Source organism: Dermacentor andersoni, chromosome 3, assembly GCF_023375885.2.
Source record: "Dermacentor andersoni chromosome 3, qqDerAnde1_hic_scaffold, whole genome shotgun sequence".
NCBI lineage: Eukaryota > Metazoa > Arthropoda > Arachnida > Ixodida > Ixodidae > Dermacentor > Dermacentor andersoni.
The window spans coordinates 216255751-216281647 of NC_092816.1; the positions used below are offsets into that span (position 1 = coordinate 216255751).

A 25897-nucleotide genomic window follows, 5' to 3' on the forward strand; every position below is an offset into this window, starting at 1 on the left:
CATACCATACGCCATGCACAGCGCGGCCAGACTGCTCATGGCCCACCTAATTGGGTGCCTTTACTTGCAAAGGTTCTTCTGGCGAAAATGGCTGGTCGCTTCGTGTGCGCTGTATCCTTGGTCGCTTAGTGGTGAGATCGCGTAATCTCCAGGTATTGAAAGGCAGCACAAGTTCGTTCCCTGCTGAGCGCGATTTCATCGCGCCAGCGTTCTCACATTCAGTGTTCGCGGTCATTGAGTGCAATCACTTGGTGATTCATTGTGCGCGTTTGGTACCATGCTTTTTGTTTGATTTCTGAGCTAAAGTTTGCTGCAAGCTTTACGCTGGCTAGAGTACGAGTCTCACTTCATATAGATGTCTAATGCTTTGCTATGGGTGTCAGAGCTCAGCCTTTCGGGTTAAACGTGACTTCTTTATTTTTCGTTACATGACGCCTCAGCGGTAAAGCGCCGTTCGGCATATTATGCCATAGTATAGCACACAGTAGAAAATGTCACACCCGAACAATTCAAAGATCAGGCAAGGGAGAACCTGAAATGTTGTCATCTAGCATGAAAGTTAAGGAACGAAAATTATCGAATGCGTAGGATGAAAGGTGGATTTAACAACTCAATTGGAGATGAGAAAAGCAAAAAAAAAAGACGAAACAACGATGATGATAACCCGTCGCTGTAATAGTGGGCATGATATCTAAAGCATCAGCAGGTGGCCCTATGGTATGCATCACACATCGTAAAGCTCTGGCGTAAAATGTGGCACTTCTTGCGCATCCACGTCCTCTCGTTTAAGCACAAGTGTAGTTGTGCGCGGGAGTAGTAAAATTACTTTTAAATAAAGTACTCTCTTCTCACAGCGGGCAAAAAGTACCTCTGACCTTTGTGCAGTTGCTGAACCTCAGCGTGGCCGGAATCCAGCCAAGCCTCGTAGCTATGCACATGCGCATGGACCGAGAGGCGCTATTGTCGGTCATGTTAAATGAGACGCGCTTTGTGACCATCATGCGACGGCCGGTCGACTTATTTCGCTCGCTGTACGACTACTATGCCCTCCAGCGCCACTTCGGCGACGAGCCGCTCGAGGAGTTTGTCTTCAACGACGACCACGTGCGTGCCCTGCAAGAGACGCGCTTCGCCGGTAATCTCGGCTTCAACCAGATGGCCTTCGATCTGGGCATGCACCCGGCACATTTCGACGACCACGACAAGGTGCGTGTCAGGATCTTAAACTTGTTCTTTCGCTTGCTGTACTCCGACGACTAAATATAGACATCCAGGCATACCTAAAGAAGCACGCGGGTAGTGTTACTTGCTACAAATACCGTTCAAAACCGAATACATATCTTTACGCATACCATACTGCTTTTGTTTGTTCTAAAAAAGTTAAACGACTGGAACGCATTAGGAGCGGATCCTGCACTGTTAACTCTACCTGTCGATATTCCTTTTGCTTTAGTGCTTACACCATTGTCAAGTACCAGTTTTGTGCCTGCTTTGTTTTTACTTCTGTTCTCTTCAGGTATTCTCTATTCCATATATGTGCAAGTATTGAATTTCAATGTGACGTATTATGGACTTACTGAAGCTTATTGGACTGTATGTCTGCAGTATTGTGAAAGAGAGTAAACTTAATTACTTCGAGAATCAGCGTGAAAGAGCTCTGCTTTCCTTGCCTAGAGTAGGCGGCTCCCTTAGTCCAGAAGGCCGTTGGCGATCGTTGCTTGCCGTGCCTGAGTCACCAGCTTGCACTGATCTTCCAAGTCTGAGGTTGCGCGCGGAGCCGCCTGCGATTCTTCACGCTCCTGTTTTGCTTCGCCCTCCCTATCTGTGGCGTTTGCTTGGCTGATTAGTACTGGGTGGCACGGGCACTTCACTGCCACGTGGTCGAGAGCGTACGGCACTTTGCAGTAGTGGCATTAGTATAGGAAGTATGTGCGGTGCAACCTGTGCGTCATAATGCCAAGAACGGAAGTGTTGCTCATGAGGTGCCCAAGAGCGACCGTCTCTTCGATGCCGAGTTTTGGGTGAGGCAGCGCATATAGTCTACTTTATAATTGGAAAAATACTGTAGAAAATCCGAATATTTCCTGGGGATGTCCTTAGGCCTCGTCAACGTACGAGTCCTAATCCTCCCTCTCAGGAAGGCCTGGTTCTGTGATCGTGGGCTGTGGCGGGCGCCGCTTGGTTTCCCACCAGGAGTTCATGACCCTGAGTCCAGACGACGTAGGTCTGGGTAGTTGATTCTGACTTGAGATCTTTCCCAACATTACGAGTGCCATCCGCGATATGCGACCTTTCTGGTAGTAGCGGCGTCTTGATTGGGAGTCGCTCAGGATGATTGCGTTGTTGGTACACGTTAATATGGCTAACGCGAGAGCCAATTCTTCGGCTGTGATGGGACTTCGTGCCAGAATATTACCAGCACATTTAAAGGGCTAGCATCCTTTACGTACAGCATGCACTTTTAGAGTGATGTGTATCTATATGTTTGTTTTATGTTTGTATATCGGTATCTAACTGTTTTCCCGCCTACCTGGGTCTCTGAGGAGTCAGCAGTCGAATAGGCAGCTCACCGTGCTGCTGACGGGAGCTACGCCAACGCACGCCTCCATTGAACTGGAGGCGTTGTCTATGCTCATGATCAGCAGGAGCAATGGCCATCCAATACTGGAGCATTCGGTAGGCCAAACTGTACCTACGCTTGCTGGCGTGTGAACATAGTAAAAGGGCTCGAAACCAACCATCGCACGAACTTGGGTTACTGAGCACGAGGCACTGGGTACATACGTGCCATTCTTCAACAAGCCACATTCATGCTGACAAGGGTCACTTAGACGCGCGATTGGCTAAGTACTACTGCTCGATGAAACTCTTGGCCGCCGACTTGGAGCACTGGGTATGTTCCACTCAGTGTCTGGTGGTCTCTAATGAACCTCTTTGATGCCAATTTGTATCACTGGTTAGGTGGCAGTAGATGTGTTCCTCTCTGAAATGAATATCTTTGACGTCTACGTGGGTAACTACTAGGTAGTGCCACTTACAAAAAATATCCTTTAAATTTATTCGATGACTAGTGGAAATAAGCCCACATTACAAGGGTTCCTCGAGGACAGCAACGCGACTCATTAGCAAGCCGTGTCATCAATACACTGGGTGCGAGCCGTTTTCAATGAATGATTTTCACGCCAACGCTTTAGGAAGCTGTGCCATTATTGCGCTGCATACCTGCCACTCTCAAATAACCTTTCGCTTAGTATGCACCACTAAGCGTGCGGCGAAGCGAAGCGAAGATTGATTGATTGATTGATTGATGGACGGATGGATGGATGGATGGATTGATTGATTGATTGATTGATTGACTGATTGATCGATTGATTGATTGATGGATGGATGGATTGATTGATTGATTGATTGACTGATTGATCGATTGATTGATTGATGGATGGATGGATGGATGGATGGATGGATGGATGGATGTTATGAGCGTCCCCTTTGGAACGGTGCGGTGGGTTGCGGCACCAAGCTAGTGCTGTTATACTGCCTAATGTCCTACCTAGGTTTAAAAGAAGAGAACAAACACCACATGAATTCCTATTCATAAATTTTCTGACCCCCTGTTGTGCACTTTGTTTTCGTACGTCCTCGCTTTTTGTCGTTTCCCTACTTCGACCAATCGTCCAATCGTTTTTTTAATCTCTATGCGGACATGTTCACTTTCCCCCTGCTCTCGCTGAACCCAAGGGCTTCAAGGAGGCCAGTGGTGCCTATATCGACTGCTGCGCACATATCTTCACATTCTAATGAAACATGCTCCATCGCTTCCCTTGCTTTACTGCAGCAATCACATGTTTCCTCGTCCTTCTTATATCTTGCTTTATATAAAAGGTGCGTGTTCTATGGCATTGTGACCTCGCTTACAAAAGTAATGAGCTTCCCTTTGAGTTATCATAAATTGTTTGTTTTCCTAATTTCGTTTTTGCTCTTAAGTAGTTACTCACGACAGGTTCCTTTTCTATTCCCGCCATCCATGAGATTATTTGAACCTCTCTTAATTTCCGCTTGACGTTCTTTTTGCTGTGTTGCTCGCAGTACAGGCCGCATACTTGCTGGTAAGCTTCCTGGTTCTTTTCCTCCACTGTGAATCAATGTTTTTCCTGTACAAATACGTCAACACTCTCCCAGCCCAATCACTTTCTTCCATATTCCTCAGCAGTTCTTCATAATCAATTTTACTGCGAGCTTCTCTCACTTCAAAACTTGTCCAGCCCGTATCATCCTGCACAGCTTCATTTGCAGTCTTCCTGTGAGCGCCGAATGCCAGGCGCCCCACTGACCTTTGGTTGACATCGAGTCCTGATTATACCCCTGATTTAAAGGAAACAACCGCATTTCCAGAAGTCCTGGAACCATTACACCTTTCCACGTACCCCGGAGCACCTTGTACCTATTCTATCCCCATAGAGCTCTGTGCTTCATTATGGCGGCATTTCTGTTCCCCTTTTCTGCTATTGTTTTTGCCTCTGTTTCCATATATCTGTTGCCTTCGTTATCCACATACCAAGGAATTTATATTCTTTTACCTGACGTATTTTCTGGCCCTGTTCAATGTTTTCATTGAGTACCATAACTGATTTTCTAACGCAAAATTTCATACCAAAATTCTCGCCTTTCTGTCCGCAGATATTAGCCAAACGTTGCAAATCACTTTGCTTGTTAGCTAGCAATACAATGTCGCCCGCATAAGATAAACCTGAAAGCTGCTGCTCGACTACTCTACGTGATTGCATGTGTGAGAAATTAAACCCTGTATTATTTTCTTCTAGCGCCCTCGCCATCCTCCCCATGTACATGATTAACAGCAGTGGCAATAAAGGGCACCCTTGCGTCATTTTCTTGTTGATATAAACGTTCTCCTGACTCCCAATTTCTTCGCATTTAACACAAATGGTATTTTCTAGGTAAATATCTCTCAAAAGCTGCAGACAATCGTCTCCTAAGCCTTCGCGTTCCGCAATATCGCACAAAACGTTGTGGTTTACGTTGTCATACGCTCCTGTAATGTGCAAAAAAGCCAGATATAACGGTCTCCTTTCTACCCTTGATATTTCAATACACTGAGTAAGAACAAATAAGTTATCATCGAAACGCCTTATTCTGAAGCCATTCTGAAGTTCTCCCAAAAGGCCATTATTCACTGCCCATGCTTGCAGCTTTCATTGCCTGCATTGCTAACCTATATATTACCGATGTAATGATCAACGGTCTACACGAAATGCTATCTTTCTGCCACTTACCTTTATAAATTAAATTCATTCTACTTTGTCGACAACTGTCTGGTATTCCCCTTTCTTTTAAACTTATTGACACTGCTTTCACCAGAGCTTCTCTACTTTTTGGTCGTAGTTCATTAATCAGCCTAACGGGAACCTCGTCTGTGCGCTTAGGAATATTCTCTTCGGCTACCTTCCAGTTTAAGTTCTTCAGCACCAGCTAGCTTTCCATTTGGTTCACTTTCAGGCTCTTTTTTTATTCATATACAACCATGTAATTGCCTTGGAAAGATTCGGCTGTTACTTTTTGGATGTAATATGTTGCCGCTTCCCCTTCCAGTTTGTTTACATCTTCGTCTAGGATACGTTGTTGTATTGTTGTTCACTTCCTGCCTAATAATATTATGTGGTTCCAAAATATTCTAAATGTGGCCTTCCCTTTCTCACGTATTTCTGACAACCATCGTTAACTTGCACCTTTTATCTTTGCTTGCACGAGTATTTGAAACATAGACTTTGTCACCTGGTATACTTCCCATTTACTGACTACTTCATCCTGCGGCAACTGCGCCTTTGCCTGTTTGTGCTTTCGGGATGCTTTTTGTAATCCGGTGATCACTTCTGGTATCTCCCTGTTCCGCCAGCTTTTCGGTTTCTTGTTTCCCTTCGAACGAACATGTTGTTTTTCTTTCCGTTTTTTCGTCGTTATTACACTTATAAGCTTACTATGTTCCCGAGACCTCTGTTGGAGCCCGCACGTGGTCTACATGAAACGGCACCTGACAGCAACTTCCCAATTGTCTAAATACTTCACAGGAAAGACATGGGGGATGTCAGTAGACGCAATGCTGAAACTCTACAGAGCTCTCTTTCTCGGTTTTTTAAGATATAGTCTACCTGTGCTAAACAACACCTCAAGACATATTCGTGTTCTGCAGGCTGCACGTGTTCGAGTACTCAGAGTTTGCCTTGGTTTGCCCAGGCGCACGTCAACAGAGCCAACTATTGCGATTACACGGGACCATCCAATGCAAACTCACATTACGGAGGAAGTCCTGAGAACCCACATGGGACATTTTGCACGTTCCCGCTATCACCACCTTGCAACACTACCTTCAGACAGGCACCAAGCATCATTCTCTAAAGCTATCGTCAAGTACAACGACAAACTTCCCTCGGGCTTCACCGCTGCATCTAAACCATCGATACCCCCCTGGTGTCTTATCAGCCTCACAGTACATCTCAGTGTACGAGGAATAGAAAAAAAGTATGAGCTGTCGTCGCCTGTGCTGAAACAACTGTCTCTGCTTCTTCTGCACGAGAGGTGTGTGGACAGTGTACATATTTATACCGATGGTTCCAGAAACATCCACTGCTCGTCCGGTGCTGTGGTTGTCCCAGCAAGAGCTATTACCATCAGCTTTATAACTGACCACCCAACGACATCGACATCTGCGGAACTAGCTGCTCTTCGCGCTGCACTTTGTTTCGTCAATCGAGAACCACTTCGACAATAGTCAACCTTCAGTGACTCATAGACAGCTCTACAATCTGTGCTATCAGTTCTGCGTCGCGGGCCATACGAACAGTTCGTATTCGATATTAGATGCCTACTCCATACATCACATGAGAAAGGACACCACGTGACGCTTCAGTGGCTGCCAAATCACTGCGGCGTCATAGGAAACAAAGACGCCGATAATGCAGCTCGGGCAGCTCTTCCAGACACACAGGAAGAGTCCATACTACTTTGACGGTCCGATGCTGCCAGCAGACTTCGATAGCTTGTACATGAGATCACGCTCTCTCATGTGTACACACCAACAACCCAGAGCAACCGGAGCAATTCTCATTAGCACCTGCCTTCTTTGATGCAACTCTGTATGCCAACTAGACTCCACCGAACAGAGGCCACTCTGCTTTATGGCGTATGGCTAGGGGTGGCATTCATGAAATCTTACTCATTTCGCATTGGAATGGCTGACAATGCTCTCTGCAATGCCTGTCTTTGCGAGGAGGCGCTAGAACACATTCTCTGCGACTGTTCTGAATATAATGTTAAGAGAAAGTCCCTCGCGTCCGTTCTAACGCGCCTTGACAATAGACCATTGTCAGTTGAAACGGTTTTCACATGTCGCCAACAGAAGACTTCGCAGCTGAAGGCGACGAAGGGACTACTTCAATTTTGGAAAGAGACGGGATTGGACAAGCGGCTGTGACAGTGATGTCACGTACCAGGCAAGAGTCATCATCATCAGCCTGGTTACGCCCACTGCAGGGCAAAGGCCTCTCCCATACTTCTCCAAATACCCCGATCATGTACTAATTGTGGACATGTTCCTGCAAACTGCAATCACGCAAGAGTGACCGACTTTAACTTACAACTTGTGCACTGTGCTATGTGCTCCCTCTCTCTCCTCCCCATCTTTCATCCCCCATCACGCTGCCATGTGTAGGGTAGCGAACCAGTTGAGCTTACCTTGTTAACCTCCCCGCCTTTCCTTCTCTACTTTTTCCTTCTTCCTTCCGTACTATGTTCCCACTCTTTATGCCTTTACGCCTTTAACACGTGATTGACAGACGACCGTGTCACTGGCCTTGTGCACAGAACTCCTTTGTTCTCACTTCTACACCCTCGCCGCTAACACACCTTCGCTCGTTGCCGTACCCACCCACCTTACGCCCTCTCCCCTTTAGAAGAACCCCACCTATATATACTACAGCGAGGAAACTAGATGTTGCCTTGAAGAAGACAAGTCCACTTGTTGAAACGTTGGCTCCTGCTTTCACTTTGTTCTCGTTTCGCTCATCGTCATGAATTTCCATCACCCCCCTTCCCGGCGTTTTTCCCACTCTTGGCCATTTTCCAAGTTCTTCCTCGACTCTTGTGACTATATTTGTTATTTGTTCGGCGTTTAAACTTGGAGTGGCCATTTTGCACCCCTTGCTCTCTTTCCCAACTATATATCCCATTCTCAAAATTATGAGTTTATGGTCACTCACTATGCTGCTATACCCTTTCTCGTCAGTGACCATTCTTTCTAGCTACCCCCTCCCCACGTTGTACGCATTCCACGTGCTTTGCTGACACTCCCTCTCCTGTCACGTCGGGGGACTGCGTTCCATTGTCACGACCATTCTCTTTCAGAATGGCGGCCCAGTTCAGCTTTTCTCGGCTGCTTGAAATATTTCTTTCACTGCCTTCCATGCATCAAGATCCGTACATAGCTCATTTTTTAGATCTTCGACTTGTTTGACAAGCTCATCCTGGAAAGCCTCCATTTTCTTCAGCCTAGCATCGACATCACAGTGTGTGCCGATTGACTCGGTTCCCTCTCAATTTTCATCTGTCCCCTCATCTGCCTTGAGGGACCCCACGCGCACTGCCTGCTTTCCCGGCTTTCTTGCCAGGTATTGCACGGCTTTGTCTGATGCAAATACTATAATACTATAATAATGCAGAACACGTGCCTTTTGCCAAAAACACATAGGCACAGGATCTAAATCCTTGAAATGCCATAAAGTAATTCCCACCAATGATTTACAAGCAATCAATGCCTCACAGAGTTAAGGTATGACACGTTTTCGTACGTGTTCAACCACGCGGCCAAGCTCTCGCTTTCCTACAAAAGCAATATTCCCGATACAAAAGCACACACAGTAAACCCACTAATGGCTATTAGTCTTGTCAATTCCAAGCTACAATTTACAGGCTATCAAGACTTAACGTCAAACTCAGTTGCACGTGTTTAAGAACGTGGCGCGAAAGGACGCTTTAACTATCCTGCAAAAGCAAATATACACGAAACAAACCCGCGCACACGAAAAAAGGGAGAGACAAAAAATAAACTGCCCACTCATTATTTAAAGACAAAAAAATCTTCAAATCAAGAAGAGAAGAAAGCTCGAAGAATGCACAAAAAGCTTGTCAGTTCGTCGCCACTATCGAGCCCTGAACAACACGTCCATAAAAACAAGCCACCTAGTGGAGTGCCATTACATGGCGCACTGGGTTCAGAAAGGAGTGGGAGAGAGAAATCTGGTTCCCGTATGACGCGTTTCTCGGCGTTCACTCACACCGGCGCGAGGTGCATTGCAGAGGCTGTGCGCATGGTTCGTAGAGGCAGCTCTAGGTGGCAGCGAGTGTCCTTAGAGAAGCACGAAAGAGGAATCCCGCTGCCGTACCCGCCTCAAACAAGACTTGTTTTGATTGCGGCAACGCGTTGTATCGCTAGCTGTTCAGAGGCAGCTCTAGATGGGAGCGTGTGTTGATAGGGAAGCACGAAAGAGGAATCCCGCGGCCGTACCCGCCACAAACAAGACTTGTTTTGATTGCGGCAACACGTTGTTTCGCTAGCTGTTTAGAGGTAGCTCTAGATGGCACCGTGTGTTCTTAGGGAAGCACGAAAGAGGAATTCCGCGGCCGTACCAGTCTCAAACATGACTTGTTTTGATTGTGGCAATACGTTGTATCGCTAGCTGTGTAGAGACAGCTCGAGAGGGCACCGTGTGTTCTTAGGGAATAACGAAAGAGGAATTGAAAACACTGTGTTTTCAATTTTTTCAGTTGGCGAGTGTACGTTTATTCAGCCAGGCTCTTTCCTCGCCAGACGAGTTTTCGTCAAACCCTAGACTTCGTTGTATCGCTAGCTGTTTAGAGGCAGCTCTAGATGACACCGTGTCTTCTTAGAGAAATATAGTTCAGCACAATGCGTTGGCGGGCTAGTTGGTGCGAATCCATGAATACTTTGTTTAGCGCAAAACGACAGAGACAAGAAAGACGACAGCACAAGGCGCTACTCTCAACTGACATCATTTTATTGCGTCACTCCTTTATAGACCGCTCAAACCAGAGGAACATGCGCAGTGAGCACCATGCGGTGGAGCCACCAACATCCGATCCCAAGAGCGCACTCATGCGACAGAATCCAAAAAACCAAATTCAGCGCTGTACAAGGTTAAGGAAGGCACACTAATGCACTGTGACCCCAATGACTGAATGAAAAAAGCTTCCGATAACTCTCGGGCGGTGGTGTCACGGCTCTTTTTCAAAATCGTGGTATCACGAAACATGGGTTTGCACTTGCATGTTTTACAATGCTGAGCCAAATGGGAACCTGTGCCTGTTGGTATGGATCGCTCATGTTCTCTAAGGCGCTCGTTAACACAGCGGCCTGACTGCCCTACATACACTTTGCCACATGACAAGGGAATCTTATAAACCACACCGACTCTGCAATCTACAAACTTCACGTGGTTCTTTTCACAATCAGGTTTTTTACTTGTTTTGGAAATACGGCTGCACAACATTGACAGTTTCTGAGGAGCGCAAAACACTACCGGAATTTGATATCTAGTGGCGACATTCTTTAGATTGTGAGCCACTCTGTGGCAATACGGCACAACTTCAGGCCTCTTCTTTTGTATGATGCGGTTACTTTTGTGCCGCTTCCCTTTCAGTTTCTGAAGCAATACCTCCGAGACTGACGTCACCACCACACTTGGGTAACCAGCAGCCTGCAGCCTATTTAACTGAGCAATGAAACTCATTTTCGCAGAGTGATGACAAGATTTCATTAAGGAAGATTCTAAACACATCAAAGCAATGGCGCGTGTTTCACAGTCTTTGAGTGCGCAGACGCGTAAGGTAAAAGTTCCTTACGTGCACGTGGCGAATACATCCAACAGGCGTGGCCTGTTTGTAAGGAAAGCTGCAAATCTAAACACTGGAGTTTTCCGTCCCTAGATAGCTCATGTGTGAAAGTTAATCCTTTGCCATTGTCATTGAACAGAGTTAAAATATCAGCTACCGTCACGGAGCAGTCATTGTTAGTCTGTTTCATCACAACAAGAAAATCGTCAACATATCTAAAAATTTGAACTGAGTCATTGTTTAAGGCACTCTTAAGAGCGCGGTCGACAAACGATAAAAAGATATTACAAAGAGCAGGCGCCACACATGAACCAATACACACACCATTTTTCTGGATAAAAAGGTTGTTTTCGAACCGGATAAAAGTTGCACTTAAATAAAATTCAAGAAGGGACATGAAACTTTCCGAAGACAACCCGGTCACATTGCGAAAATCTACCTCGCCACTTTCTTCGATGCACGTCATCACACTGCGAAATAGCTCATCATGCGGTATTGAATAGTAAAGATCTTCGACGTCAACAGAAAAAATGTCAGCTACTGAATGGTTGTCTTCCAGAAAGGAAACAACATCGAAAGAATCCTTTATGGCATACGGATCGTCAATAGTTAAATGCTTCAATTGTTTTTGCAAAAAGCGGCTAACCAAAACCTGCCAACAGTTGTTTTCACTGACTATTGTACGGAAAGGCACATCCTGTTTGTGCCTTTTTGCAGTGAAAAAAACCTCTAGAGCAAGTACCTTACATTGTTTTACATTTTTCACAATCTTGGTGAGGCCCATATTTTCCAACAAAGAAATGGCTTTGCGTTTTACCTTCTGAGCTTTCTCATTTGCCAGAATGAAGTTCTTGTTGACAGCCTCAATGGCTTTTTTGTTGAAGACAACAGACGGAGCTATCACAAACCCGCCCTCTTTGTCACTGAGTAACAGCCGAAGTTCATTGTCTCTGAAGAAAGATACTGTCCTTTTGATCACAGCTGTCGAAGGTGGTGCTCTCCCGGTGACGGTCCTACGAAGGCAGTCCACCCCATCGAGGAGGCACCGCTCCTGGTCCTCTAGTTCTGCTTTCCTTGCGATACGCCTGTTCAAAGCCAGTATCTCATGTGCAGGAATTCTTGGTTCCGTGCTATACTTCGGCCCATTCTTTAACAATGCAGCAACTTCGTCAGGAAGCCTGGCGTCACCGAGTACCTGGAAACCAGCGGTGACAGGTTGCGTTTGTTCCTTTCTGCGCGGGAGTCTGGACCGGAGGAGTAGCAGCAGCTGTGTCCACCAGAATTCTGTAGTCTGAGTTGATAGACGTCTGTAGAGACGAAACTTCTTCTCAGCCACAATAGGCGCATCGCGCGAGTAGCAGACAGCTCTCAGCCAGTCGTACAGAAGGCGTACCTGCCGCCAAATTTCAGAACGAAGAATCCGACACATTCGCCGCACGTGACCGACGGAAGGTCTGACGTTCCCGAAGAGACTCGCCACGTCTTGAGGAACATGTCCATTCTTCATGCAGAACGTAAGCATCCTTGCACGGCACACAGCAAAAGCTATGTGACTGACCAGAACAGCAGGATCAGGAGATGACACAGACACACAAATATCAGGGCCCACAGTAGAAGAAAGATAGTTCAGCACAATGCGTTGGCGGGCTAGTTGGTGCGAATCCATGAATACTTTGTTTAGCGCAAAACGACAGAGACAAGAAAGACGACAGGACAAGGCGCTACTCTCAACTGACATCATTTTATTGCGTCACTCCTTTATAGACCGCTCAAACCAGAGGAACATGCGCAGTGAGCACCATGCGGTGGAGCCACCAACATCCGATCCCAAGAGCGCACTCATGCGACAGAATCCAAAAAACCAAATTCAGCGCTGTACAAGGTTAAGGAAGGCACACTAATGCACTGTGACCCCAATGACTGAATGAAAAAAGCTTCCGATAACTCTCGGGCGGTGGTGTCACGGCTCTTTTTCAAAATCGTGGTATCACGAAACATGGGTTTGCACTTGCATGTTTTACAATGCTGAGCCAAATGGGAACCTGTGCCTGTTGGTATGGATCGCTCATGTTCTCTAAGGCGCTCGTTAACACAGCGGCGTGACTGCCCTACATACACTTTGCCACATGACAAGGGAATCTTATAAACCACACCGACTCTGCAATCTACAAACTTCACGTGGTTCTTTTCACAATCAGGTTTTTTACTTGTTTTGGAAATACGGCTGCACAACATTGACAGTTTCTGAGGAGCGGAAAACACTACCGGAATTTGATATCTAGTGGCGACATTCTTTAGATTGTGAGCCACTCTGTGGCAATACGGCACAACTTCAGGCCTCTTCTTTTGTATGATGCGGTTACTTTTGTGCCGCTTCCCTTTCAGTTTCTGAAGCAATACCTCCGAGACTGGTATTGCTTCAGAAACTGAAAGGGAAGCGGCACAAAAGTAACCGCATCATACAAAAGAAGAGGCCTGAAGTTGTGCCGTATTGCCACAGAGTGGCTCACAATCTAAAGAATGTCGCCACTAGATATCAAATTCCGGTAGTGTTTTCCGCTCCTCAGAAACTGTCAATGTTGTGCAGCCGTATTTCCAAAACAAGTAAAAAACCTGATTGTGAAAAGAACCACGTGAAGTTTGTAGATTGCAGAGTCGGTGTGGTTTATAAGATTCCCTTGTCATGTGGCAAAGTGTATGTAGGGCAGTCAGGCCGCTGTGTTAACGAGCGCCTTAGAGAACATGAGCGATCCATACCAACAGGCACAGGTTCCCATTTGGCTCAGCATTGTAAAACATGCAAGTGCAAACCCATGTTTCGTGATACCACGATTTTGAAAAAGAGCCGTGACACCACCGCCCGAGAGTTATCGGAAGCTTTTTTCATTCAGTCATTGGGGTCACAGTGCATTAGTGTGCCTTCCTTAACCTTGTACAGCGCTGAATTTGGTTTTTTGGATTCTGTCGCATGAGTGCGCTCTTGGGATCGGATGTTGGTGGCTCCACCGCATGGTGCTCACTGCGCATGTTCCTCTGGTTTGAGCGGTCTATAAAGGAGTGACGCAATAAAATGATGTCAGTTGAGAGTAGCGCCTTGTCCTGTCGTCTTTCTTGTCTCTGTCGTTTTGCGCTAAACAAAGTATTCATGGATTCGCACCAACTAGCCCGCCAACGCATTGTGCTGAACTATCTTTCTTCTACTGTGGGCCCTGATATTTGTGTGTCTGTGTCATCTCCTGATCCTGCTGTTCTGGTCAGTCACATAGCTTTTGCTGTGTGCCGTGCAAGGATGCTTACGTTCTGCATGAAGAATGGACATGTTCCTCAAGACGTGGCGAGTCTCTTCGGGAACGTCAGACCTTCCGTCGGTCACGTGCGGCGAATGTGTCGGATTCTTCGTTCTGAAATTTGGCGGCAGGTACGCCTTCTGTACGACTGGTTGAGAGCTGTCTGCTACTCGCGCGATGCGCCTATTGTGGCTGAGAAGAAGTTTCGTCTCTACAGACGTCTATCAACTCAGACTACAGGATTCTGGTGGACACAGCTGCTGCTACTCCTCCGGTCCAGACTCCCGCGCAGAAAGGAACAAACGCAACCTGTCACCGCTGGTTTCCAGGTACTCGGTGACGCCAGGCTTCCTGACGAAGTTGCTGCATTGTTAAAGAATGGGCCGAAGTATAGCACGGAACCAAGAATTCCTGCACATGAGCTACTGGCTTTGAACAGGCGTATCGCAAGGAAAGCAGAACTAGAGGACCAGGAGCGGTGCCTCCTCGATGGGGTGGACTGCCTTCGTAGGACCGTCACCGGGAGAGCACCACCTTCGACAGCTGGGATCAAAAAGACAGTATCTTTCTTTAGAGACAATGAACTTCGGCTGTTACTCAGTGACAAAGAGGGCGGGTTTGTGATAGCTCCGTCTGCTGTCTTCAACAAAAAAGCCATTGAGGCTGTCAACAAGAACTTCATTCTGGCAAATGAGAAAGCTCAGAAGGTAAAACGCAAAGCCATTTCTTTGTTGGAAAATATGGGCCTCACCAAGATTGTGAAAAATGTAAAACAATGTAAGGTACTTGCTCTAGAGGTTTTTTTCACTGCAAAAAGGCACAAACAGGATGTGCCTTTCCGTACAATAGTCAGTGAAAACAACTGTTGGCAGGTTTTGGTTAGCCGCTTTTTGCAAAAACAATTGAAGCATTTAACTATTGACGATCCGTATGCCATAAAGGATTCTTTCGATGTTGTTTCCTTTCTGGAAGACAACCATTCAGTAGCTGACATTTTTTCTGTTGACGTCGAAGATCTTTACTATTCAATACCGCATGATGAGCTATTTCGCAGTGTGATGACGTGCATCGAAGAAAGTGGCGAGGTAGATTTTCGCAATGTGACCGGGTTGTCTTCGGAAAGTTTCATGTCCCTTCTTGAATTTTATTTAAGTGCAACTTTTATCCGGTTCGAAAACAACCTTTTTATCCAGAAAAATGGTGTGTGTATTGGTTCATGTGTGGCGCCTGCTCTTTGTAATATCTTTTTATCGTTTGTCGACCGCGCTCTTAAGAGTGCCTTAAACAATGACTCAGTTCAAATTTTTAGATATGTTGACGATTTTCTTGTTGTGATGAAACAGACTAACAATGACTGCTCCGTGACGGTAGCTGATATTTTAACTCTGTTCAATGACAATGGCAAAGGATTAACTTTCACACATGAGCTATCTAGGGACGGAAAACTCCAGTGTTTAGATTTGCAGCTTTCCTTACAAACAGGCCACGCCTGTTGGATGTATTCGCCACGTGCACGTAAGGAACTTTTACCTTACGCGTCTGCGCACTCAAAGACTGTGAAACACGCGCCATTGCTTTGATGTGTTTAGAATCTTCCTTAATGAAATCTTGTCATCACTCTGCGAAAATGAGTTTCATTGCTCAGTTAAATAGGCTGCAGGCTGCTGGTTACCCAAGTGTGGTGGTGACGTCAGTCTCGGAGGTATTGCTTCAGAAACTGAAAGGGAAGCGGCACAAAAGTAACCGCATCATACAAAAGAAGAGGCCTGAAGTTGTGCCGTATTGCCACAGAGTGGCTCACAATCTAAAGAATGTCGCCACTAGATATCAAATTCCGGTAGTGTTTTGCGCTCCTCAGAAACTGTCAATGTTGTGCAGCCGTATTTCCAAAACAAGTAAAAAACCTGATTGTGAAAAGAACCACGTGAAGTTTGTAGATTGCAGAGTCGGTGTGGTTTATAAGATTCCCTTGTCATGTGGCAAAGTGTATGTAGGGCAGTCAGGCCGCTGTGTTAACGAGCGCCTTAGAGAACATGAGCGATCCATACCAACAGGCACAGGTTCCCATTTGGCTCAGCATTGTAAAACATGCAAGTGCAAACCCATGTTTCGTGATACCACGATTTTGAAAAAGAGCCGTGACACCACCGCCCGAGAGTTATCGGAAGCTTTTTTCATTCAGTCATTGGGGTCACAGTGCATTAGTGTGCCTTCCTTAACCTTGTACAGCGCTGAATTTGGTTTTTTGGATTCTGTCGCATGAGTGCGCTCTTGGGATCGGATGTTGGTGGCTCCATCGCATGGTGCTCACTGCGCATGTTCCTCTGGTTTGAGCGGTCTATAAAGGAGTGACGCAATAAAATGATGTCAGTTGAGAGTAGCGCCTTGTCCTGTCGTCTTTCTTGTCTCTGTCGTTTTGCGCTAAACAAAGTATTCATGGGTTCTTAGAGAAGCACGAAAGAGGAATCCCGCGGCCGTACCCGCCACAAACAAGACTTGTTTTGATTGCGGCAACACGTTGTATCGCTAGCTGTTTAGAGTCAACTCTATATGGCACCGTGTGTTCTTAGGGAAGTACAAAGGAGGTCCAATGTATCCCAAACGCTCAGCAGCGCTTGGGGCGACGAGGGGCAATATATCCCAAACGCTCTGTAGTGCTTGGGGCGACGCGGGGCAATAGATACCAAACGCTCAGCAGCGTCTGAGGCGACGCTGCGCAATCCGATCCCAAACGCTCAGTGGCCTCTGGGGCGACGAGGGGCAATATATCCCAAACGCTCTGTAGTGTTTGCGGCGACGCGTGGCATTATATCCCAAACGCTCAGCAGCGCCTTGGCCGACGCGGGACAATCCGATCCCAAACGCTCAGCAGCGTTTAAGGCGACGCGGGGCAATATAGCTAAACGCTCAGTAGTGTTTGGGGCGATGCGGGGCAATATATACCAAACGCTCAGCAGCGTCTGAGGCGACGCTGCGCAATCCGATCCCAAACGCTCAGCAGCGCTTGGGACGACGCGGGGCAATATATCCCGAACGATACTGACACGGCTCCCCAGGAAATTGCGCATGTCCCCAGCCATACGTGTCTTAGAGGGCGGGCAATAACTCTTCAAAGCGCCACGCCAAGCAAATTGAGATCTTTCGTCAGTGTAGCTGCTCGTTCTCCATCGTTTATATATGTAGATGTCTTACGTAGCCCGTTAAACGTGCGACGAATGACTCTTTGCATCGTCTGAGGAGCCTTGCAGAACGCCGAATGCCATTGGAAGAGATCCGCATCTCCCGTCAGGAGTCACGAACGCGGTCTCATGAATATCCTCCGGCTTCAACCATAAAGTTAGAAAGGCTGTCTACGTGAAAAACGGTGAAGTAGACAGATGCTTCCTCATGACGTCGTCGATTACGTACTCCACGACAGGGATAAAGATTCGTTCAGTTCGTCAAACATCGTCAATAGCCCGAACAATCATTTCAATCATTCCATGTTACACATGCTGCCTATAATTGCACAACGAAGCTAATAATGTGTGACGATGGTTACATAGGTTACACCATGCGCAGAACGCCGCGACAAAGCGATACAAAATTCAACCTGGCATCGATAGCCCGAGGTATCTTACCTCCTTGTCAGTTAGCGTGTCAGAAGGCATCTTTGAAAATAGAATTATTTCCGCTTCCATAATTTCACGCGGGACACGATCACTGTGTTTTGGTATAATATTACATTTTTTTCGTATCTTGCGTTACATCCACACATGCAGTAGTGGGCTGAACGCCAACCCTGTATGGCGCGGTCAAGATTATCCTTGTACTCTTTCAGTCTTTCGTTAACTCAGCGGCCCGTCTGTCCGATGTAAAATTTACGACAGGACAGGGGATCCGATACACCACGTTGTTCGTGCAATCTATGAATTCATTCTTGTGTGTAATAAGGCACTCTAGTTTGGGCCGAGATGCTGGGGCGGTTATCTTGCACAGGTCGCCTAATTTTTCAGGGGCAGAGAAGACAAATTTGACGTTAACACGCTGAGCAACCTTTTTCAGTTTGTACGTGATTGTATGCATGTATGCGATTACCGCAATTTTTTGTCGATCCCGAGTTGGTCTATCTGGATTTTCATTCACCACGGATGAATAGCTGCGCAGGCTATTGAAAAGGAGGACAGATAATTCGGGCTATCGATGCCTCGTTAAATTTTGTATGGCTTTGTCACGGTGTTCTGCGCATGGTCCATGTGCTAATGTGAGGCTATAAAACTTGCTATGCTTTCTGAAAAGAAAATACATTGTTGGAAGTTATTGCAGTTAGCGCTATGTTCTGCCTTCTGTCCCCTCTGCTGTCCTTGAGCTGTTATTCGAACTTTAAAATAAGTACAGACGTGCAGAACATGCTAATGCAAAGCCTTGGATAAAAACTGAAAGTAAGTCTTTTGGATTATATTCGTGCTTTGTATTTTATTCAGCATGATACGCAAGAATGAGGTGCAGGTTGCAACGTCCTTCAAATTCCCGCGTTACGTGAGAGATATTGCAGACGTTCAGCCACAAAACCCCTTATTGGTGCATGCAAAAGGAATGAATTACGTTAAAAAGGTTGGACAGCTGATGTAGCAAAGATTTGCAGACATTATCGGCATAAAAGAGATGCAAGTAAAGGAAACTACATTGAAATTCCCCGCAAACGCAATGAAAGCTTCAGTACTGCATATGAGTCACTAAATTCAGAAACTAACCTTCCATTTTCTACACTACTAAGCGAATTTTTTTTCTGCAAAACAAACTGAGAACCTTACTGAAATATCATCTACAAATAAAGCGCTATGCCGCTTTGCCTCACTGTTATATTATAGGTTTTCTGAAATCAGATGCTACAATTTCTGTAGCTGCATAAATTATATTCTAGCGAAGTCCAAAAACAAGAAAGGGGCTGACAGATGGAATAGCACACTGTGGTATAAAGTTTGTAAACAGGGATGAAGTGCCTCAGACAGGCTATGTAAGGTGAGCGTCGAGCCTGCTTAGAAAAATGTAATTCTCTGTTCCTGGGAAACATTTTATACTCATACTGCGCATATTTTCTGTATTATTGCGCGTTGTTCGGTTTTTATGGACTATAATAGTGACTGAGAATTTTGAAATCCTTGTCTCATTCAGTTATTATTTGGATTTAGTAAACCTAAAGCTTTAGAAACTAGCCTCAGAGTGCCTCAGTATTATGCCGAGTGCTTGTATACTAAGCATACCTCAGTTTAGCTACAGCAAATTAAAAGTTTTACTGTTACATGAACAAAACCAAATTAGCAGTTTTGTATGGTAGTGACGAGCCATAACAGCATATAAATATTTCGCAGCCTAATATTTTGCCATTAGAGTGAATAATTACATAAGCGATCAATATAAAACTTCTCTTAGCTGCTTACGATATATTGCGCTGTTCAATAAGTTGCTGGCTGATATTCATGACAGATCAATGTGCTTACTGCAGTGACAGCCGGAGAAGATACACCATCTGGTAACTGAGAAACGTTTGAACACCCATAACCTTCATCATCCGGAATGTTCCAGCAGCACTTGAACCGGAGAACGACATTGCAGCCGACAAGTCGGCATTGCCTTGCGGTTTCGTTCCTACTGATGGCTGGCTCACCAAGTTCACTTGGGCATTCCGTCTTAGCTGTAATGCGGGTCCCAGAACAGGAGAGGCTCACTGTGCATGTTGTAGAGAAGGAAGTGTGGCACATGTTCAGCAGTGTCAGCAGTTTGTTTCGGGGGACAAGAAAGTAATCTTTGTTTTCCGCGCGCCCCTCATACATATAGCAGCTGAAATAGACACCCCTTGTCAACTTTTATACTGGCACTCTGATACAAATTCACTCCCTCATTCATTCAAAAATATGTGGTGAACCTAGAGGGACATTAACGAAAAATAATAACTTTGGTTCCATTCATAAATTATCTGTGTAGAAGTAAATCATCGCGTTGTGGGCGCACGAATAAACGAATTTGCTGGGTCGAAAACTGCCACGAAAACTCCCTGGTGCCGCTACTCAATTTCAATCGCCCATACCAAAAGTCACCCGCCATGGTTGCTCAGTGGCTATGGTGTTGGGCTGCTGAGCAAGAGGTCGCAGGATCGAATCCCGGCCCCGGCGGCCGCATTTCAATGGAGGCGAAATGCGAAAACACCCGTGTACTTAGATTTAGGTGCACGTTAAAGAACCCCAGGTGGTCCAAATTTCCGGAGTCCTCCACTACGGCGTGCCTCATAATCAGAAAGTGGTTTTGGCACGTAAAATCCCATGATTTAATTTTTTTACCGCCAAAAGCCGAGCAACGTCACCGTCTTCGTTGCCGCCATGCAAGAAGGAACGCCACACTTTGCGGATTTCAGCGGCTCATTTCGCGAATTTCACAACTCGCGAGTCAAGTCTAGCGGCAACCGCGCAACGAATGAAATGGCGTTCGTCATTCTATGTTGTGTGCGCAGAGCATGTGATAGCTATGTGCCTGTGTGAAATAATTCACTTAAGGTCTTCCTTCTAAAGCGTGTGGAGATATAGTGCGCGTAATGGAATTCTAGCCGAATAATTAAGGTAGAGGCTTTGACTCACTTTATGAGAGGTACCACAACGCACGACAGGTGGTGCCCCTCCAATGTCTAAATTTTGTAGTTTTCAGCCGTACCAATAAGCTCTTCTCGTTGAGAATTGTGAATTTGCTATTACAAAAATCTAATCATTCAATCTACGTTAACTTAGTATTTCCCTTTAGTGTCCCTTTAATACACGTTTGCTTTTTAGCACCAATAAATATCCTTTATGGCCTTCATTACCTTGCAATTACCTAAATGCTGCACCTCCGCATCAAATAATTTCTAGGACAGGATTGAATTTACCTGCAACCTCTATGTATATAAGCAGGACAGCTCTCTCAGTCTGCTACGCCTTCTCTGTAATTGTCATTTTGCAGCTGTTCCACTGAAACCAGGAAAACTTCTTTTTCAGATCTGTCACTGCAATTGGTTAGTGCAGTCCAGGGACCGACGTGGGCAGCTCTATGTCGTGCTATTGTCACCATCCATCATATGCACCCAATAAACAAACAAACATCAATTTACTATAAACATGTAAAGAACGCAAACACATTTTGCACCTTTGCATTGGAAATTTTATACGCGAACATGCACAGTAGTATGCTACGCTTACTTAGTCATCAAGTGTCACTTCTGAGGTGCAAGTCAGTTCTTCGCGCTCGTATGTTGCGTCATGCATGTCAGGGTATTGCAGTACTGGGGACACGTTAGGTGAGAAAATGTAGCTGATGTCCTTTGGTGGTACATCGGTGCTTGACCGGTTTCGGGACCCAACTGCTGCTCTTGAGCGGAGTTGATGTTCTCGGCGTAGGTATGTTTCGAACATTCACCTGAAGTGCATTGCATTTCATTCAAAGTTGTGTTCCCTGGACCGATGGAGGGCAGAAAACACCACGCCACTGTCTGAATGACAGAGCACCAGAAGAAGACAGTTAGACAAAATGGCATTATGTAGCGCACTTCTTGGAAAGACAGGAAAACAACTGCAATTCTGACTAAATTTGTATGGCAGAAAGCACCAGGAAACATGGTAAAGTAGACAAAGTTCCACTCCCCTCACCTATATTCCTTGTTGGTGCCCCAAACAAGAGAGAAAATTTGCTCCTTGTTCATACTGCATCACATTTAACTTAAGTAATTTTTGCTAAAACCTAGGAGCTGCTCGGCTGCACTTAGCAACGCTCGTGCCCTGCGCTCCTTTCATATTTACGAGCGTGCGGAATCTGCTTGCTTTCGCGGACATCTACAGATATGTCTGTCTCCACGTTTTCCGCACCGCAGCGAAGTGTCTGGAATGTGCTCACAGTTTATGAAGCCGCGTCTACTCTGGGCGCGACTGCAACCACCGCGATAAACTCAACGCACGTATCTCCGCGTTGCTTTTGATGAAGGGGCCAGCACTGTTATTTTTCGCCATCAAGTCGACAACGTCAGCCTGTACATGAAGGCAGCTGGCTATCAGTACCGCAAAAGGCAGTGCACACTTGCCGAGTTTTAATAACGACAGTTAAAAAAGCATGTGGCGTCAAAAGGAGGCCCGACTGACCGTGACACTTTCGTCCTGTAGCACCGGTCTTCATAGGATAAAGGCGATATCGACGAAAGAGCGCTGTGACTGCGTCTCGCTTGGAAATGCACCTCCACAGATCGTCGGAGAGAATTCTGCTGGAAATCCACGCTGCTTTTAATGGCGTTGACAGCAGTGCCAGTCGCCGTGGTCAAATCACCAACATTAGCCTGTAAATAAAATCAGCTGGCTATCAGTGCTGTAAAAGGCTGCGCAGACTTGTTGAGTTTTAGTATTGAAAGACGCGTACCGATTGCGTCAATAACGGTCACTACTCATTTTGAAACTTTCGTCCTGCTGCAAAGGTGCTTGCTCGTCATGGTGTGAAGACTATATCGACGGAACAGCGCGAAGTCGCACTTGAAAAGGCACGTCCATTGACTGCTTCAGAAGTGAATTGTGCTCGTAATCCTCAGGGCAGACATGCATTGAGAACACATGCAGTCTGATCGGCACCTTTACTATCCGCTTTAGCATGGGAAATGCACTGAGCCAGCGAGAACGTAGATGGTTCGGCGCGCGGGACCGCGTGGTAGTACATGTTGGTGTCGGAGCTTTCAGTATCCTTGTTCCGACGACGTGGACGGTTTGGGCACCCCGCGACATCGCATCAACCCGGCATCTTGCCGCTGCGAACTGGTAACTAAAGCTGACAAGTGCTCTCGTGACACTGCACCGACTACACCGCACGCCGCGAAAAAAAAGCTTTGTCATTCACCAAGGGAAAGTGCGAGCGCGGCGAGTGCGGCCGACCGAAACCATAGCTTGTCGACACTACTGTGCAGTTAGCGCGAAGGCAGCAAGATGCAGCCCTACTGCAGATTTCATTTATTGTCCAAACGTATCCAATTTACTTTTCATCTGTCACCTGTAGCGCTAGTTGGATAACTAAAAAAGAGGCTCTGCCGTCACTTTATAAGAGGTACCACAGCGGACAAGAGGTGGCGTCCTTATAATTTCTCAATTTCCTCGTTTCTTCGCTTCCAAGCACTCTGTTCTCACTAATAATGGTGAAAGTGCTATTAAAAGAAGCCTAAGCTTTCAATGTAACTCAACTTAATATTTACTTTTAGTGTCCCTTTGAGGAGGGGAAACCTGCGTTGACAAGAGGTTGACGATGAAATTAGCGCCAGTCATCCTTTCCTGTCGCCGGAGAAAGAAGTTCTGACTTCACGACACTCGTCAATTCAGGTGTTTAGCATGCGGTGTTGTGCGAAGTTGCCTTCCTCACTGTGCACGAGACGCTTCAGCTGAAAGCTTCGAAATACTACGCTCGTCTCCTGGCAGGTGCAATCTAGTTCGGCTTTACATGCTGCGGGCCACCGTCAGCGACGCTTTATTCCTCGAAGAGGCCGGACGTACGTACACAAGGCTCCGGGCCGCTGTGTAATTTGTTGAACGCAGTCTAAAACATAAAACCGGAACCTAAAAGAAATGCGACGTAACGCTAACGTATTTCTCTCGTATTTACCGGCAAATAACCGGTGAATTTCTTTTAAAAATGTTTTTATAAGAAGTTTTGTCATGGCGCAACACTTGGAGTGTTTTCTCAGTTAATCGAAAAGGTGACCGAAATGTTTTCCTCGAAGGAATGTGGTTGCTCCTAAGATGACCAAAGCGCTTTGCTCGGCTTCATTAGCAGGTACGAGACGTTGTTGTTAGGCAACGAAACGGAGTACTTTTCAAACGGCTGGCTATGAACTCAATGCAGGTAGAAGAGCTCATTTCCACAGTCCAGTCTACCTTCGACGTTGTGATGGTTGCCGAGCGGTTCACCGAGTCTCTCGTGTTGCTGCGCAAGAAGCTGTGCCTACCAAGCCTACGCAGTGTCGTAGTGTTTAGGAAGAACGCACTGCAGAACCGCACTACCCTGACCCCACGGGTGGCGGCCCGACTCGCGCAGCTGAATGCAGCCGACACACGCATATACGAGCACTTCGCTCGCCGTCTGCAAAGTCAGCTGCACGCCCTTGGCGACCAGAGCGTCGCCTCAGAGGTGGCCCGCATTGAGGCCGCCACACGGCACTGGCTCGAGCGCTGCGTCGAGTCCACAACCACTGGCCGCCGCGTCGTGGCGCACAGGCTGCGTGAAGGCATGGACTACGATGCAACCTGTCACCGCTTGGCTCTCTCCGAGATCGAGTTTACAAAGGAGCTGCGCTGGGCGCAGACACGCCTAGCGAGACAGAGAACTGGCTTCTTCTACCACTGACAGTATCTGCTTACGATGTTCCACTTTTGAACATGATGTATAACTTACTTTTCATCACACACTTTTTTATTTCTGTTTTGTCTTCCTGAATATAACGCAATGCTAAACCATTTTTGCTGTCACTTTAGTATGTTTGTAAGAAGTTCAAGTGCTGTCTGTAAACAACGTAGTCATCTTAGTATCACAGCTACCTATAACGACAATAGCTGTCAACATGAAGACGAGGAACGCTAGGTTGGCGCTGAAGCAAATTGAGTATGAGAAGATAACAGTAACTATATGAGAAATCATATGGGGAGGTATGAGCATTTCGAGTATGAAAATTTCCTCAGTAAAATTTAAAAAAGATATAGAACTATCGTATTGACACTTGAACGCCAATGTATTCTGCGCAATGATTAATATGTGCAAATCTGTACAAACTTATAAACATACCATTTTGTGCTTCTATTTGACACAAGAAAATGCGAACGCTACCGTCAAGTCGCAAGCCGACGCGCTCCGGTGGGCATGACATTTGCATAGCACGCGCACGTTCCAAATCGCCAGTACAATAGAAGGAGAACCTAACATTGAGCCCGGTGTCAAAGACACGTGCACTTAATTGATAATTATCAATGATGAGTTGCATCAAACACTCTTGTTATCGCACTCAGCGTAGCGGCTTTCGCGTTGTGCTGCACAGAGGCGCAGGATCAAATCCCGACCCCTGTGGCCCATTCTTGATGTTGGCAAAATGAAAGAACGCCTGTGCATTGGGTGCACGTTTTAAAGCCAGAGAGAAACAAAGTTATTCCGCCGTCCCCCACTAGGCCGTGCCACATAATCGTATTGTTGTCTTGGCGTGCAAAGCCGCAGCATTTTAATAAGTCATTCTTCAAGAACATGCAGACCCAGGAATTAAAGATTAAATTGTGGGGTTTTACGAGCCACTACCACGGTCTCATTATGAAGCACGCCGTAGTTTGACCACCTAGGTTTCTTTAACGTGTACCTAAATCTAAGTACAGGGGTGTTTTTGCATTTCGTCCCCATGGAAATGCGGTCGCCGAAGCCGCGATTTGATCCCACGACCTCGTGCTTAGCAGCGCAACAGCAGGTGCGGTCATTGAAAGTGCATATTTAGTGAGCAATAAGAAAATGTTCTGGCGCATGCAATAATGAAAATGTTAGTCGTCACAGGCCTGGAACGCCGGTTAGGAAATCTTGAATTATATTTATGAACAAGTTTATTTATTTCAAATAACGCAGGCCAATGATTTGGCTCGAGCAGGAGATGAAGTTGACGTGAAATGGAGAGCAGGAGATGAAGTTGATTA

General features: G+C 46.2%; 1 protein-coding gene across 1 annotated transcript; it reads left to right on the forward strand.

The window, feature by feature from the left end:
• The first annotated feature begins 248 nt into the window (after window positions 1-248).
• LOC126536385 (galactose-3-O-sulfotransferase 2-like) lies at window positions 249-24663 on the forward strand. The gene is made up of 2 exons (XM_050183326.3): window positions 249-1206; window positions 24078-24663. Exons 1-2 carry the CDS (start codon window positions 931-933, stop codon window positions 24576-24578), a joined length of 777 nt encoding a protein of 258 aa, XP_050039283.3. The 5' UTR covers window positions 249-930; the 3' UTR covers window positions 24579-24663.
• The last annotated feature ends 1234 nt before the right edge of the window (window positions 24664-25897 follow it).